Source organism: Plectropomus leopardus, chromosome 5, assembly GCF_026936395.1.
Source record: "Plectropomus leopardus strain MGB_pleo_1.0 chromosome 5, ASM2693639v1, whole genome shotgun sequence".
NCBI classification, from domain to species: Eukaryota; Metazoa; Chordata; class Actinopteri; order Perciformes; family Serranidae; genus Plectropomus; species Plectropomus leopardus.
Window position 1 is genome coordinate 25719261 of NC_142180.1, and position 14941 is coordinate 25734201.

The following is a 14941-nucleotide window of genomic DNA, read 5'->3' on the forward strand; positions in this document are numbered from 1 at the left end:
TCGATGTTAAGACAAGATAAGATAAAACTTTATTTATCCTGAGGGAAATTGCTGTACAGAGATTGCAGAACAAAGTTGAAGAAATGCAGACACAAGTATGCAATAAAAACTACATAAGAATAAGGTACTGCTAGCAAGCAGTAAGGTGCAAATAAGGTGCGATCCAATACAATGACGAAAACAAGGCAGCGGGGGTGACTGTCTTGGGAAAATGCGTGAACAGTTCTAAATCAGAATAACATTAGGTTTTCCTGTCCTGTCATCTATGCATGACTGGCATTACTAATCTGGGTGCCATATTTGTTTTGGTCAAGGAACTGTGATGTTCTTGTGGAACAGATTAAAAAAACTTTATACTGAGGGAATATTTTTGTACTGGCAACAAATAGGTGTCCTTAAATTACCTGATGATTTTCCAACAAAAGCCGTGGCTTATTTCTGTGACTCCAATGCAGTCATCACTGCATAGTGATGAAGCTGTAAAAATGATGAGTACAGTCTTTTCTTTCTTTTTTTCTTTAAGAAATTGTGTCAAATCATCCGTTTGTTACCCATTAGAGCACAGTGTTCAGTTCAGAATAATGTATCTGCGTTCACATCCTAATAAATGCAGTGCCCTGTTAAGTTCATCAGTACAGACGTGGACATGCCTCATAGTGGCGTTACAGTAATCTGATCCATTCATGTTTTACTGCACCTACCAGAGCTGTGATTTCACATCGTCAGGACTGATTTGTCTCCAGCTGGCGTTTCCATAGATGTCTATACAAGCAAATGCACTGATTAATGAGTGAGTCTGTACCTAAGACCTGTCCGACAGTTATGGGTTCAAAGCTGAAGTGAACTGCTTGGTTTACAGGGGAGGGCAGCGCCAGCCTGGCGTGACCCGCAGCGGAGCAGAATCGGTCTGGACAGGCAGCTCCACCGTCCCCATCAGGGGTGGCCAAGGGGACACGACCATTTTACAGGAGAAGAGGTAAGTGTTGAGTTTCAGTCTCACGCAGGGGTAACTCTTGCAACTACACTCTTCAACCCCTGCCCTCCTCACCCTGCCTCCCTCATCACCAGTATCCATTAAGTCCCAATATATGCCTCACTCCCTTTCCCTCCCCCATCGGGCTCTAGCTGCCATCTCATGGCCCAGTGCGCTCCCAGACCGTTCGTACTCTGTTTCACTGCAGTAAATGTCACCTGAGTTACACTCTCTCTGCTTTCCACAGACGGCCCTTTATTCGCCACCCTTTTAAAAAAGACCCCCGCTCACATTTCATGTTTTCTCATTTTTACTACGTGCCAGAGAGCCCTTTTCCTCCCCATTCACTCAGCCATACGATAACACTCATATTTTTTCTGAGTGCCAGAGCTTCTTTCCCTGCATCATATTTTTGTTTTCCTCTCAAGACTTTGCAGAGCCTTTGGTGTTGTCTGTATTAAAGTGAATACGCTCGTCAGCTAGGGTGAGTGTTCACATGTGCGTCTGAGGTTTTTCTGCCAATCTAAATTTAAGATAACTGCTAGTTTTCAGCTTTTAGATGGAGCAAAGCAAGCTTCAAAAAAGCCCTGCCACTGATAAAATGAGTACATTCAGCAGCATGCAGTTGTGACAGTGCAGAAAGAAACATTTTTTAAATACAAGGATGAACACAATCACCGCTCAAGTCATGTAAAGATGTGAAAATTACAAATTTGTCACTAAGGAATGGACAGATTATAAGATTATTCTGAGCACATATATGCAAAGGGCCCAACCACTTCTTCTACACAGAAGCAAGACACAGAATTTATGATGGTTTTGCATCTCTTTGTAGTTATTATGTATCATTTTGTGGTTTTGTGTCTCCTTATAGTTGTTTCATGTCTTTTTTAAAGGTGTTTGTGTCTCTTTGAGGTAATTTTGTGTTTCTATGGGGTTATTTTGTGTCCTATTGGGGTAATTTTGTGTCTTATAGTAATAATATTGTGTTTCTTGGAGGTAATTATTGAGACCTTTTGTCACTCCATGTCTGTGTAGTAATTTTGTGTCCTGTTGAGGTAATTTTGAATCTTTGGGGTAATTTTGTGTCTCTTTGTCATCATTTTGTGTAGCTGTTTGGGTTTCTTTGTGGGGCGGTTGTTAATTATTGAGATAATTTCTCAGTAATGTCTGAGTTAGTTTTGTGACTTTTCTGGTCAAATCTGTGTCTTATTCAGGTAATTTTGTGACTTACCAAGGTTGTAATGTGTTTATTCAAGGTAATTCTGTGCCCCCTTTGGTCATTTGGGTCTCTTTGTGGTTGTTTTGCCGAAGTTATTTTTTATTTCTTTTTAATTCCTTTGCATCACATAATGGTCTTTTTGTGTCTCTTTGTGGTCATGTTAAGTCTTTTCCTGGTCGGCACGTGTTAAGTTGACTTGAATCCATCCAAGTTCAAACGTCTCATATCAGATCCAAGTAGATGTTATTCTACATATGGTTCATGCTGGAAAGTTCACTTCCTCTTGTATCTAATAACACAAAATGCAAATCTCTCAGGCGTGTTAAAACGTATTTAACATTTAGCTTTACAGTATGTCTGTAGAGTTCAGTAGAATCTGGGAACGAGGCCTTCAGATCATTAAACACTTAACGATCTTGGATTTTGACTGAACACGATACGTTCACACTCCTTCCATGATGCAAAGTCCGTACTCTGTAGAGACTGTGAGAGGCCTGGTCTGACAGTGATGACAGCATGATTAATGCCCGCCTCCGCTCCCACTAGCACACTAACTTCACGCAGCAAGTCTAAGTGACTTGAGGAAAAGCTGAGGAAAACTGCCTGCAGCGTCCGACAAAAAGTAGCCAGTGTTCATCTGAAGATAAGAAAACGTTTGATCAGACACAGTTTGACGTTAGCAAGAAGTCTCACTCTTTTCACCTCTCTCGAACGCTGAGAATATGAAGCCCATTTTGGTTACTTTTATTATTTTGAAAGTTATATCTGTGCTTTTCAATATACAGTGATTTAACACCTGTATTGCCATGAGCTTTCTTGTGCTGCATTCAGATGTCTTTCATTAGCATTTAAACATCCGAAACCTAAGAAAATTGGTTTGATTTCTTTGAAAAACATGGGAAAGAACATAATAAGCAACTTGGCTAAAAAAAAGTAAAAAGTGACAAGGAAATTATCCAGAAAACTATATGTAAAATTATCTTAATTTTATAATTAAAATTATGATACAGAAAAAAGTAGGCCTATTTAACGTTTTAGCTCTTTCTTGGGGACATTTTCTTTTTCTTCCAATTTTACTTTTATTTTTATTTTTCTTTCTTTTCTTTTTCTTTTTTTTCTTATTTTCAGTAAATTTTCTTGTAACATTTTTAACAAATTTCTTGCTAATTTTTGGGCCATATCCTGTTATGCTGCTGGTTGCCTTCTTCCTGTGTCTTTTAAAGAATCAAGCCAATCTGCTGAGGTGTCTGTCTGATCTGGGGTCAAAAGTCACACACTGAATATAACTTTAAAGTGCGACTTCGGGACTTGAAGGAATTTTGGGGTAATGGGAGGCTCATTAAATGAGGTTCATCTGAGGCAGCAGAAGTTGCAACAGGTACTAACTCACTATAAGACCAGCAAAACGGGAGCGTGTACGTCATGCAGGGGTTAATATATTTTTGTTTTTAGCTGAGTACATGCCTCTGCTTCAGTAGCAGATTCAAGGCAGACGGTTAGCCGTTTTGCTCTGTTGATGGGCATCCGTCACTGTGGTATGTTCAGCATCGCATTGGCCCTCATTAACCCTTGTTGGCTTCTTTCCCCCAATTCAGCATGAGCGTTGAATCTCATCTTATAAATGATAGTAAAGGTAATCACTCTGATTGGCCATTAAGAAGTTAAATGGAAGTGAGAATGGTAAACAAAAGGCTAAGGTCAAGAGGGAGAAACAAACTTGTTATGTATGGTGGGATTATATTTCTTGAGCTGTTGAGCTCTGAAATGTTTCTTGGTGGTTTGTGTTATTGTTCAGTGGTGCACAGTGTTTGAACATCAGGTTGTGTTGTTTATGTGTTTACTGGCTTATTGGCATCATGACAGTCTTCCGGTTTGCCCTTTTGGTTGAGGTGTACAGATGACCTCTGTCTGCTGGTAAGGAGAGTTTTTTTCCTCTCACACAGGAGCAGATCATACGTGCTGGACGGTCGTCAGTCGCAGTCTTTGCGGTATGTTCATGTGCAACTTTTTGACACAGACCATGTGTGGTGACACAACAGTCAGCTTTTTTTTCACGCTAGTTCTTTGATGTTGGTTTGGTGTGTCTAGGCCTTTACTACAGTATATGGCCGAATAGTGCCCCCTCCCAAAAAAAAAAGTGCAAATAACTTTTATAATTTGATTGTGCAGATCTGACGACAAAATCTCACATTTAAATAGCTAAAACATTTCCTACTCTACCCTTACTGTGCTGCAAATGTCTCAGCTTGACGTATCATCAGAAGTATTAGTTATCAGTGGGAGAGAGGGAAAAAATGTTCAGCAACAAAATAAATTGGCTCAGACATGCAAGGTGCATCACCATAAAACAAATTGATGCTAAAAACCTTTGTGGCGGATCCATCCCTCAATAGTTAAAGTGAGTTGCTGAGGAGATGCAGCGATGCGAAGGAGCTCCATCTGAAACCACCTTTGTTCACCTTTCCTCAGTCATTAATCTTCCATAGGCGTCTATAAAGGAGCCTGTGTGGAGAATGAAGAGGTTGTTTGAATCTGATGCATGCCAGGGGCCAAATGGTAAGTCAGAGTAAGAGGAAACTCAGGTTGGCACGCCGATTCCATGCCAGTCACTGCCAATACAAGCTATCAGGCCACATAGACATGCCCCTTGACAAACTGCTCCGTACTTTCAGAGAGGATCTCCACTCTGCCAAGTCTTATGGCTAACTGAGGATCGCTTAATGGAAACCACGGATCAAAACTGCACTTCTGTGTTTTTCTTTCCCCATTTATACATTTTATGTGATCATGATGTATGAAATCCCATATAATTTAGCCCAAGTGTCAGCAACACACCTTTTAGAACCATCCAAAGTTCACATTTGTAAAACGTTTCGTCTGTGTTTTTATCATGGGAAATAGGTATTTTCCTTGTGTTTTACAACCATGTCATTAATTATATTACAATGTGAGCATTTTTCCCTTGATTTTTATATTTTTTTACATAATCTAATAATAACTTACGTCACATTTGTAATTCATTAAAATGTTAGGTACCTCGGTAAGCCAAAAAGTACTGAAAAAATGAACTTTTATTGCGCTATACCTATGCAAAAATATACTCATACAACACATTCTCATCCTGAGTCATCACATATTGCCACTTTGCAGTGGAGTTCCCTTTCTGCATATTATATATCTTGGTATCTCTCGAAGTCTGCTCTTTACATTCCAGGATGCAGCGACCATGATGTTAACAAATGCACATGGTGTGATGACGCATCATGTTGTTATGTTTAAAGAACACAAGCGCGTGGCAACCCATGCTGGAACGTCAACAAATGCACAAGCAGGCACGGATTGTTAGGATTAGGTGAAGGAGGCAAATAAGGATGCACATAGTAAGGTGTAAAAAAAAAAAAAAAAAGTGATGATGAAATGATTAAATTCAGTCGGGAAACACCGTTAGACCCATCCACCACCCCTCTCACTCGCCCTAAATGCGCCCTCATGCTCCTTATATTAAATCGTTGCCAGCAGTGGTGACAGCAATGCATCATTAGTATCTCATGTACTATATGTCTCAGACAAAGAGTTTGTCAAAGCAAGCCGAGCAGTACGGCTTCCCTTTCTGCTCCTTGAAGATGCCTTGGCTGAGCTGACGCAGACAGAAGGCGCACACAAAGTGCTCTGGGTGAAACTTGCGATCCATTGCAGAAATGCAGCGGCCTGTGATGGGCTCACAGCAGCCACCGCACAGAGTGCCCTGCCGGGTGTGGAAGTGCTGTGCGCAGAGGGGTCGACCGTCCAACTCCATGAAACAGCCATCAGTGAAGGGCTTCAGGCAGTCCTGCAGAGAAGAGCAGAGGAGAGGGAAAGTTATGTGAAAAGGGGAAGGGAAGACAAACACAGAAAAAAAGGTTAGATGTGCTACATGAAAATGAAAAAAAATAGTAGGTAATGAAATACAACTGTTTATTTTTCAGCTATTTAGGTGCAAACGGACTGTTTCCCTCATGGTGTGATCAAGGACATGCTCATGTTAGATATTTGAAAGCTGGCTAAAAGCTGTCAGTGTCTGCTCATTTAAACATATGAGTAGAAAGGGGAATATGGATGTCATAAAAGTGATAACATGAATTTAATGGCTTCATGCATTCAGTGGCTGCTGTTTGGCAGCTGACTCTGAAATTTTGAATGTCAGAGTTTCCTTGGCTGACTAACGAAGGAAACTTTGTAATTTCATATAAATTAGACTGCTCACGGTCGTATTGCCACGCAATTATAACTTAACCTCTGCAAAATGTAAATTTAATGTGACGATATGCTACCTTTAATATGTTATTGAGAGAAAGCTTAAACAGGGTTACAGCTCTGTTAACAATCCAGTAACATGACTAAGAGTCTACAGCAATGCTTGCAGCTCCATGAGGCTGTACTTGAAATGAAGGCTTACATCATATCACATGATTACAATGATAATGCTTGTTGATGTTTAGCACTTATAATGTTTACAAAGTTCACTATTTTGGTTTTACAGAGGCCTAAATGAAAAGTGAGAAAAAAATGTTAATTGTTTTCTTTCCTATATATATGAATTAAGAAATAGGTGGAATATTGGGGATATTGTTCTAACTTCTTAAAAAATAAAAATAATAATAAATAAAAATAAGACATTATTCATAATTTGTAATTGTTTGATTTTTATTTTATTTTTGGTCAGGATTTTTTTTTTTTGTGCATGTACGTTGCTGTTATACTAATTTCGGCCACAAGAGGCTGACTTGCACCACTACCCCATGTTCTAAATAGGACTTATTCATGTTTCTTTTGGGTGAGTTTTCATTTCTCTATGCACTCTCTGTGTGTCTAGCCAAAAAAGAAGGACATGACAGTAATGTCACAATGTCACAATTTGCTAACACACTTCTGGGAAGAAAACCTGAATGCTTTTCAGTCCTGTTGAGAACATTAGGCAGCGGTAAACTTTAGCAAAATGTTTTTCCCACCTGTTTCACAGATATAATGTAATTTAAATAACCTGGACAGATTATCCTGCCAGAACATTTCCCCCCACCTGTTCTTAAGTTATAAACACAGAAGTGAAAACAGTTTAGATCAGACTTACAAAAATTAACCGCCAGAATTTTTTTCACTTGCCTCTCAGAGCCTCAATTAAATTTAGCATGTTAGCATGAAAACATGTAATAATTAGCAATAAACAAAGTGCAGCTGAGGCTGATGAGGGAATATCATGTCAGCCAAGAGCCTCTAACATGATGAAAAACTAAAACAAGTTAAAAAACAAGTTATAACATTGACATTGGCTAGTTTGTAGCCTCCATGTCATCCATTACAATCATGGAAGACACAACTTGTTGGGAATTATCCATCTCTTACAACATCACCTAAATGGATCTGTGCAGGAGGACGTTGCATATGGTTTATCCTGGCAGACATTTTGACTTGTCATAGCAATAAAAGCACAGGTGTAACTCCGAATTAACAATGGCTCTGTTCCATTTAGATGTGCCAGAAAGCACAACTCCAGAGCCTTGGCACAGAAACGCTTTAGTGGAACAATCTAATGTTGACTTCAGTGACACCTGTGTTCAACAGGTCACAATGTAGCTAACTGTGAGAAAGTTCAGACAACTATATGTTAAACCTTTATGTAGCTAAAACTATAGATATGGTTAATGATTTTAGAACATTTTGTAGTTGTATGGTTTTCTAGTAAATTTTCATGGTATGAAAATCTCTCCAGTGTTGACCAAACAGGCCGTAGCTCTGCATTTTGAGAGTGGCCACAAGGATCAAAGGTGCTTAATTTTATGAACTACCTCATTTATTTTCAGCAGGAGGTTGATTAAAAAGGCTCGGACAATTTTTGAGTGTCCACTTCATCCTCTTGATGGAGAGTTTGACCTTCTGACCACGAGAGTTAGATGGTTAGTGAGGGCCAGGTAAAACTTTGACCTTGCTGATAATAACTGCTCCGTGTAAAACAATGTTTTGGTTCTGTGCTCATGGCGAGATGCTGGTTGTGATGGTGACGATATAACTGCAGTAATGATTGGGTGAGGTAGTCATTGTTGGATGTACTCTGTGTTTTATGTGATGTTTTTAAATTTAAATGCATTGGTGTTATTTTGAGTGGTGGGTTTTGACAGCGATTTTTTTTAATTTCAGGTTCATGAACAGTGTATTTTCAGTCATAAACGATTTTCTTTAGGGGCCATAAAATATGAAAAGTTGCTACCTCATGTCAGAGCATCTCTACTGAGAGCATTTTACGTTTAACAATTGCTCACAGCCGAGCAAAGCAGACGTAAAGCTGCACACTGAACCGTTTTTGACCAGATGCTGCATACAGAAGTAGGTTTGAAGTGAATGTAAAAGATACCCACACTGAGGAATATGGTTTCCTTGATTTATTTGCATCATTTCAACCGCAACGTATTCATCAGGCATACGGTTTTCATCAGCCTTGTGGTCAAAATGTTGCAAATAAAGCAAATTTGTGGGTATCTTTCTCATTTATTCCCAGGCTTGTATGTGAGCCAGAGCTGCGTGTGTGGTCTGAGGTAAGAGGCTCACTGCGCAGACGAAGCACTCTGGATGCCAGGTGCCATTGGCTGCAGTCAGGTAGTTCTCCCTCACTGGCTCCCCACAGCCTGTGCACTTTGGAGCAAAGAGGTGGTAAAAGTCCTTGTTGCAATACGGCTTCCCATCCTTTTCGAGGAAACCTGTGACAAATACATAAAATGTATTTTGAATGATAATACATTAGATAATTTCAGACTTTTTTTTTGGAGTTGTGGTTTCCAGTAATGATAGATTAATGCACAAGCTTCTCACCGTCAGGTCCAAACAGGCCTCCGCAGTGTGTACAGAAGAAGTGGTCAGGGTGCCAGGTCTGGTCCAAAGCTGTCAGAATGTGCTAGTAAATCAGCCAGACAGAAATATTACATCATGCTTTTACTTCCTTTAAGGATTTGTAAGGTTTGTATCATCTCGGATGTTCATATGTGAGGAAGCACAAAAATGTGGATTGTGAACCACATAAAGTGAATCACTGGAGAAGCTGCATTAGTTCCTGATTAATGACTTTGGTCTGCAGCATAAGCCCAGGCTGCAGAATCCCAATATGGTTTTATGTCTTATTTATTAAGATGACATGTGGGATACGTCTAGAAAAATGAACTACATGCTACTGAATGTCATCATCCGCTTTAAAAAAGATTATTGTTTAACTAATGGATGCAAAGGACTGTACTTTATTTATCAGAGGAGGAGGGTGGCTGTGGTGTGACTTGTTTTATATCATGAACCTGGAGCTGCAAATATTTTTCCTTGAGCCTCTCTGAGTGACTGGAGGAAAATGCATGACCATCCCCTTCACCAACAAATAACCATATTTTTGTATATTCCAACACATCTCATCTCACACATCTCAAATCATCAAATACTACCGCTTTGTCAGTGGACTTCCACATCTACATAGTTCTAGGTATCTTACTGAGTCTGCTCTTGATGTTCTGGGATGCAGCAACCAATGCTGGGATACCAACAAAAGCACAGGATTCAGTTTAGCCAACAAAAGCACATGGTTGAGTTTAAGAAAACCTCATGGTTTGCCTCTGCATTCTCAAGGGAAGCAGGCTCTTGGGTGAAAGTCCATGGTTTGTTGGACCCATCTACCACCCCTTCCACGCACCATATAGGGACCCTCCAGCCCCTTACGTTGTTACAGGCAGCATTCCAACCTGACACCATCCAGCGGCATGTCATAATGCCACTACAGGTGCCATGTGGCCATGTTACGGCCCAACGCCTGCCTGCGTATAATACTGCCGTGCTGGTTTCTGTCTGATCGACCGGCAGTGTATTGTAACACCGCAAAAGGTCCCATTCGGCTGCGTCACACACTGATCCAGCTTGGCGGTAGATCATGCCAGCACGTAAGGTGGCTTTTGGTTTTGATGTCTGATGCCAAAATCACAGACAAAGTGGCAATATTTGCCAACTTTGGTATGAGAACAGGCTGCATATTCACAATAAAATTACAAGTATGGAGCCAATACAACAAACCGACAGCATGGAGGGAGTTATGACCGAAACAAACAGCTAACATTTTTCGCGAAATACAAATCCTCCTTTAAATTAGCATTAACATGTGCATACATAACATCAGCTGTTTACCAAATAAACTGTAAAATACGCAACAGTGATAGTGGTGGCCAAATAATATCAATAACTTGGCATGGCAGCCGTTATTAGATTTTACAAACATGTCCTGTCGTGATCAAAATTCAAAAATTAGTAAATGAAATCCTGAAGTTGAAGAGTATGAGGGTATTTAAAACATAAAAAATATGACCATTTTATGTTGCATGTCCCTCCCCTAAGCTAAATAATAAAGAATAAGTCCCTCCCTTATGCTTAAAACTCATTAAAAGTGCCTCCCAGTTTTTCCCCACACCCTCACCTCTCATAAATAACAAACCGTTTCTAATATACAGAAAATTAGAGAGCAGATCCCCCAACAAAGGGAAGGGCAGCATTCAAGTGTGTGCTAAAAGTTCTGAACATTTAGAAAAATGATCTGTTTTACATAATCAACACACATTAAAAAGTATTTCGTTTTCTCACCTCCATGATGGGCCCTTTGCAGTAGGCACAGCGAGGAGAGAAGAGCTGATGGTAATCTTTTTCACAGTACGGCCGTCCGTCTCTCTCAAAGAAGGTTGTGTTGCTCAACTCCATTTTACACGCCACACACACAAAGTGTTCAGGGTGCCACACTTCACCCAACGCTGTGATCAGCTACAAAAGGAACAAATTGAAAGGTTCATCATATTTTTTTAAACCCCCCCTTAACTTGTTTGAATTTCTCATATGTATAATTTTGTATCTAGATTTCAATGCTTGCCCATTTCATTATTAGAGTTATTGTACCTTTCCCACAATACACTTGTTGCAGGAAGCACAGTGGCCCTTCGCTGTGGTGCGTACGCCAATCTTCTCCAAGTCAGAGCTCAGCCCTCCGAGTAGGTCGTCGATAGTATCTGTTTTCCTGCTTGTGGTCGAGGCCTTTGCATCCGAACCTGATGTGCTGCTGTTCTCCTGTTGCCCGCCCTCCGTTTTTTTTTTCACAGACTTCTTTTGTGTAAGAGGCGGTGGGGTCGTTGAAGACACTGGATCCTGAATAATAATACCAAAAGCACAAATATCTATTGATTTTAGCCTTGTTGCCTTTTTGAAAAAGGTTTTTTTTTTTTTAAATCCGTACTTATCGATGCTCCTAAACTGATACTCCACTCCTTGAGGTTGTGCAGTTTGGACATTAGTACAATGCTGCCCTCTGTTGATAAAGCTGGTTAATTTCATTCATGTGTTGGAAAGTTCTTAACCCCTTAAATTTGTATGACTTCTTTCCTAAACATGGAAAGTAATGAGCAACCTAACAAGACATGGGCCAAAAATTAGCAGAAAGTTAGTTAGTGTGTGTGTGTGTGTGTGTGTGTGTGTGTGTGTGTGTGTGTGTGTGTGTGTGTGTGTGTGTGTGTTTGTGTGTGTGTTATAGCTCTATAATTTGCCAACACTGATATCTAATTACAAATTTCAATAATTCTGAGACCTGCTCTTACAGACACAGTACTGACCCCTTGTCCCAAACCCATCATATCCTGCAAGATAGCATCCAGCTCTTTAGTGGGTGAATCGGGGGTCGGGGAAGCTGCCACAGGAGCTGGCAGATCACTAAAACCCAGAAAGAGAGAGAGGGGAGCAAATTAGAACGCATAATATATCAAATTCTCAACATAACTCAATTAAATCTAACTCACTACCCAAATGTTAGTGAGAGAAAACAGTGTCTCTGAACACAATCTGAGGTCCTAGATGATGTTTTACATCAATGTATGTGGAGTTACAAACTATAGGAGAATAGAAGACAGTACTAATAATGCAAATCTACACAGAAGTCATACAGAAATTGAGGAATGCTTGTGATCTGATGAAATTTTCCATTTTTTAGGAGGAGAGTCTAGTCTAAAAGTCTGAAAGAACATGCTAAATTCAGTTTAAAGTAAACAATTATAAGGTCAGTACTGTTTGTTGTGTGCATTCGTGTGCTTTTCATAATAGCAATAAAAAATAGTATAACTTTAACATACTGTGCAATGATTTTCAAGTAATTTCCTGTTTCTTTACACAGCTTACAAAATTATACTGTGAATCAGGGTTCAATAAAATGTTCATGCGTGTGCTTCACCTGTACACATTTGAACTGGCTGGGCCTTTTCCTTTTTTGTGAAGTCCAACATATAGTGCACGTGGCCCCTGTGGACATGTACACAACCAAAATATACTGGAGTTTATGTGATTGAAGTACCAAGATTACAAGTTAATTGATCATGTGAAGTTCCTATTTGCAGATGTTGACAATAAATAATAATAATAAATAATAATAAAAAAAAAAGATAGTTAAGACTGTCATGGTGCAGTGTAAGTTTGTAATTTTTGTTGCTTTGTCTTCACCTCTCCTGCAGCTGGATCAGTGCTCCTGTTCTCCTCTACTCTCTCTGAACCCCCTGGGTTCAGGGCCAGCTCCTCCAACAGCAAATCTGCAACAGCATACAGGCCATAAATCTTCTACCCACAGGTACAAACATAAATACATTACAGGCATATATTCTTACAACACAGTCACTATAAGGTTATATAATTGATTGCACTTTCTTGGTGTTATCTGTTAAACCAGAAGATGTAAATCTGTGATAAATATTTCCTGTAAAAGCAAGACACAGAATGCACCTTGATGCACAGATAAAAACATGGTGGTGGATCAGTTTGCAGTTGCTTCATGCAAGTTAGCTTCCTCAGGAAGTGATGACGTCACAGAAGTGAAACTCATAATAATGTTGCAAGACTTAACTCTCTCCCTCACACAGTATTAACCCACATGTAAGAAATGGGAAGATGGCTGTATGAATAATGTCTTTGTGTGGAAGTGGACAACACAGCTGCTTACAGGAGAAGAATACATTTTCAGCTTTTAACACTATTGTTGTGGAAAATTGATCAGGCGAAGACTTTGCATGTCTTCAACTCTTCACATCCTCTGATTTATTTTCACACATAATGAAATTAAATCAAATATTGTATGTGTTTTTTAAGCCATAAGTTGCATGGTTTGGTGTCTTTTCTATAATTTTTTCTTCTTTTAATTTTCTTTTTTTTGCCATATTTATTTACTTATTTTACCATTTCCTGTTTTAGAGAAAGTCCTGGCTAAAAGAGGCGCCATAATTTATAAAAAAAAAAAAATAAACAGCAGGATTGAAATGATGACGCAAAAACAAAACCAAGACACAGTAATAATAGTTTTAAAAAATGTGACTTCAAATACTACACACTGAACTGTATTTTAAAGTTTAATATCATGTACTTGTTGCAACCTAGTGTGAGTAGCAAGATATGCACGATACACTCTTTTCACTTCTATTTTCTAGATCAATTGTCAATCGTATCACCTTGCACTTGTTTTAGAATAACAATAATCCTCCTGCATCTAAAAATCTGTCTGCTGATCAGTTTTAGGATGATCAACAGCAAAAACATGACAGACAGTTGTCTTACCGAGCTCGTCCATGTCGTCTCCTGCTCTTACTACTTGAGAGTGAATGAGTGTGTGTGTGTGTGTGTGTGTGTGTGTGTGTATGTGTTTGCTGCAGGTTAGTTACCAGGGTAACGACCCAATATCACATCTGGTCAAACCCATCACTTCCTCTGACAAGGGCTTGTTTTCGTTTGTTACTGAAGTAAAACTGATCCATAGTTACCAATAGTTTGTTTCTTTGTAAAGAGGAATAAAAAACAGTTTCTGAAACTTTTAGAACTGACTTCTGTGCTCAAGTGTGTTTAAATCTGATAAAACTATACAGAAATTGGTTGTGCTTCTCTTTACAAGTCTGTATTCATGTATATATAATAGTATATGTTATTAAACCAACACTATTGGAAACATGATCTGTTTTTAAGGTTTATGTGAAAAGTTGTTTTTTGTATTTAATGCAAAATACAACTATGTTAAGTTGAATGTCCATCCACTAAACCGAACAAAGAAAACTCCCTCTAACTCCCTCATCTGAGAAGCCTTCCCTGTTTTGCGCTATCCCCTTCCCTGTCATAATTAATAGACAGTCCCTAAAGAAGGAAGTAGGCTATATTTTAACATGCAGCACAGTTACAGAAGCAGATAAATCATGCTGCAACAACAGAAAACGCAATGACACAAATATTGTTAGCTTTATTTATTAGACCAAGCCAGAAACAATCAGGAAAATGATTTAAATGGTGAGCAAATGATGCACAATTACATGAACTGTCCCTTTAACCACCACACGAAGTCCAGGAACCTGCCATGTAACTGTCACCTGCTCGTAGTTGGTTTTACTTTTATTCCAGAGTTTCTAATCAGGTTTCAAACTTCGTTATATTGTTGACCACAAACTCTAATCTTCCAAAACCAAATACATTTTTAAGATAGATTCGGCTAGTTAATGTTTTCTTTTAATGACCATATGGCAGGTACCTTTCCGCGCACATAACCTGCGTTATCTCACACCACTTTGGTTGCAACCATTAGCTTGTAGAGCAGGGGGTATCGGAGGTTTTACCGGATTTCAAAATGTACAATTAAGCTGAATGATTTCACATTTTAATGCCTTCGTGATACGAATATCTAAAATAGTAAAAAT

The 14941-nt window shown here is 39.2% G+C and overlaps 1 protein-coding gene across 2 annotated transcripts; it reads right to left on the minus strand.

The window, feature by feature from the left end:
- Window positions 1–5248: 5248 nt before the first annotated feature.
- On the minus strand, window positions 5249–13867 carry lpxn (leupaxin). 2 transcript variants are annotated; one of them, XM_042482760.2, is made up of 9 exons: window positions 13821–13867; window positions 12720–12805; window positions 12454–12521; window positions 11843–11939; window positions 11136–11381; window positions 10830–11003; window positions 9036–9117; window positions 8775–8923; window positions 5249–6024 (listed from the first exon to the last, which is right to left on the minus strand). In XM_042482760.2, the coding sequence occupies exons 1-9, from the start codon at window positions 13831–13833 to the stop codon at window positions 5758–5760; spliced, it is 1182 nt and encodes a 393-aa protein (XP_042338694.2). In that variant the 5' UTR covers window positions 13834–13867; the 3' UTR covers window positions 5249–5757. The 2 variants fall into 2 exon arrangements, with proteins under 2 accessions (XP_042338694.2, XP_087933936.1); XM_088077810.1 differs by having other exon boundaries at window positions 11828–11939.
- Between the last annotated feature and the right edge of the window lie 1074 nt (window positions 13868–14941).

Coding starts and splice junctions, on each gene's coding strand:
- lpxn (XM_088077810.1), bottom strand. Junction 9,118..10,829: donor GCAAAGGGCCCATCATGGAG/GTGAGAAAACGA, acceptor CTGATTTACTAG/CACATTCTGACAGCTTTGGA. Junction 8,924..9,035: donor AGGCCTGTTTGGACCTGACG/GTGAGAAGCTTG, acceptor TATTTGTCACAG/GTTTCCTCGAAAAGGATGGG.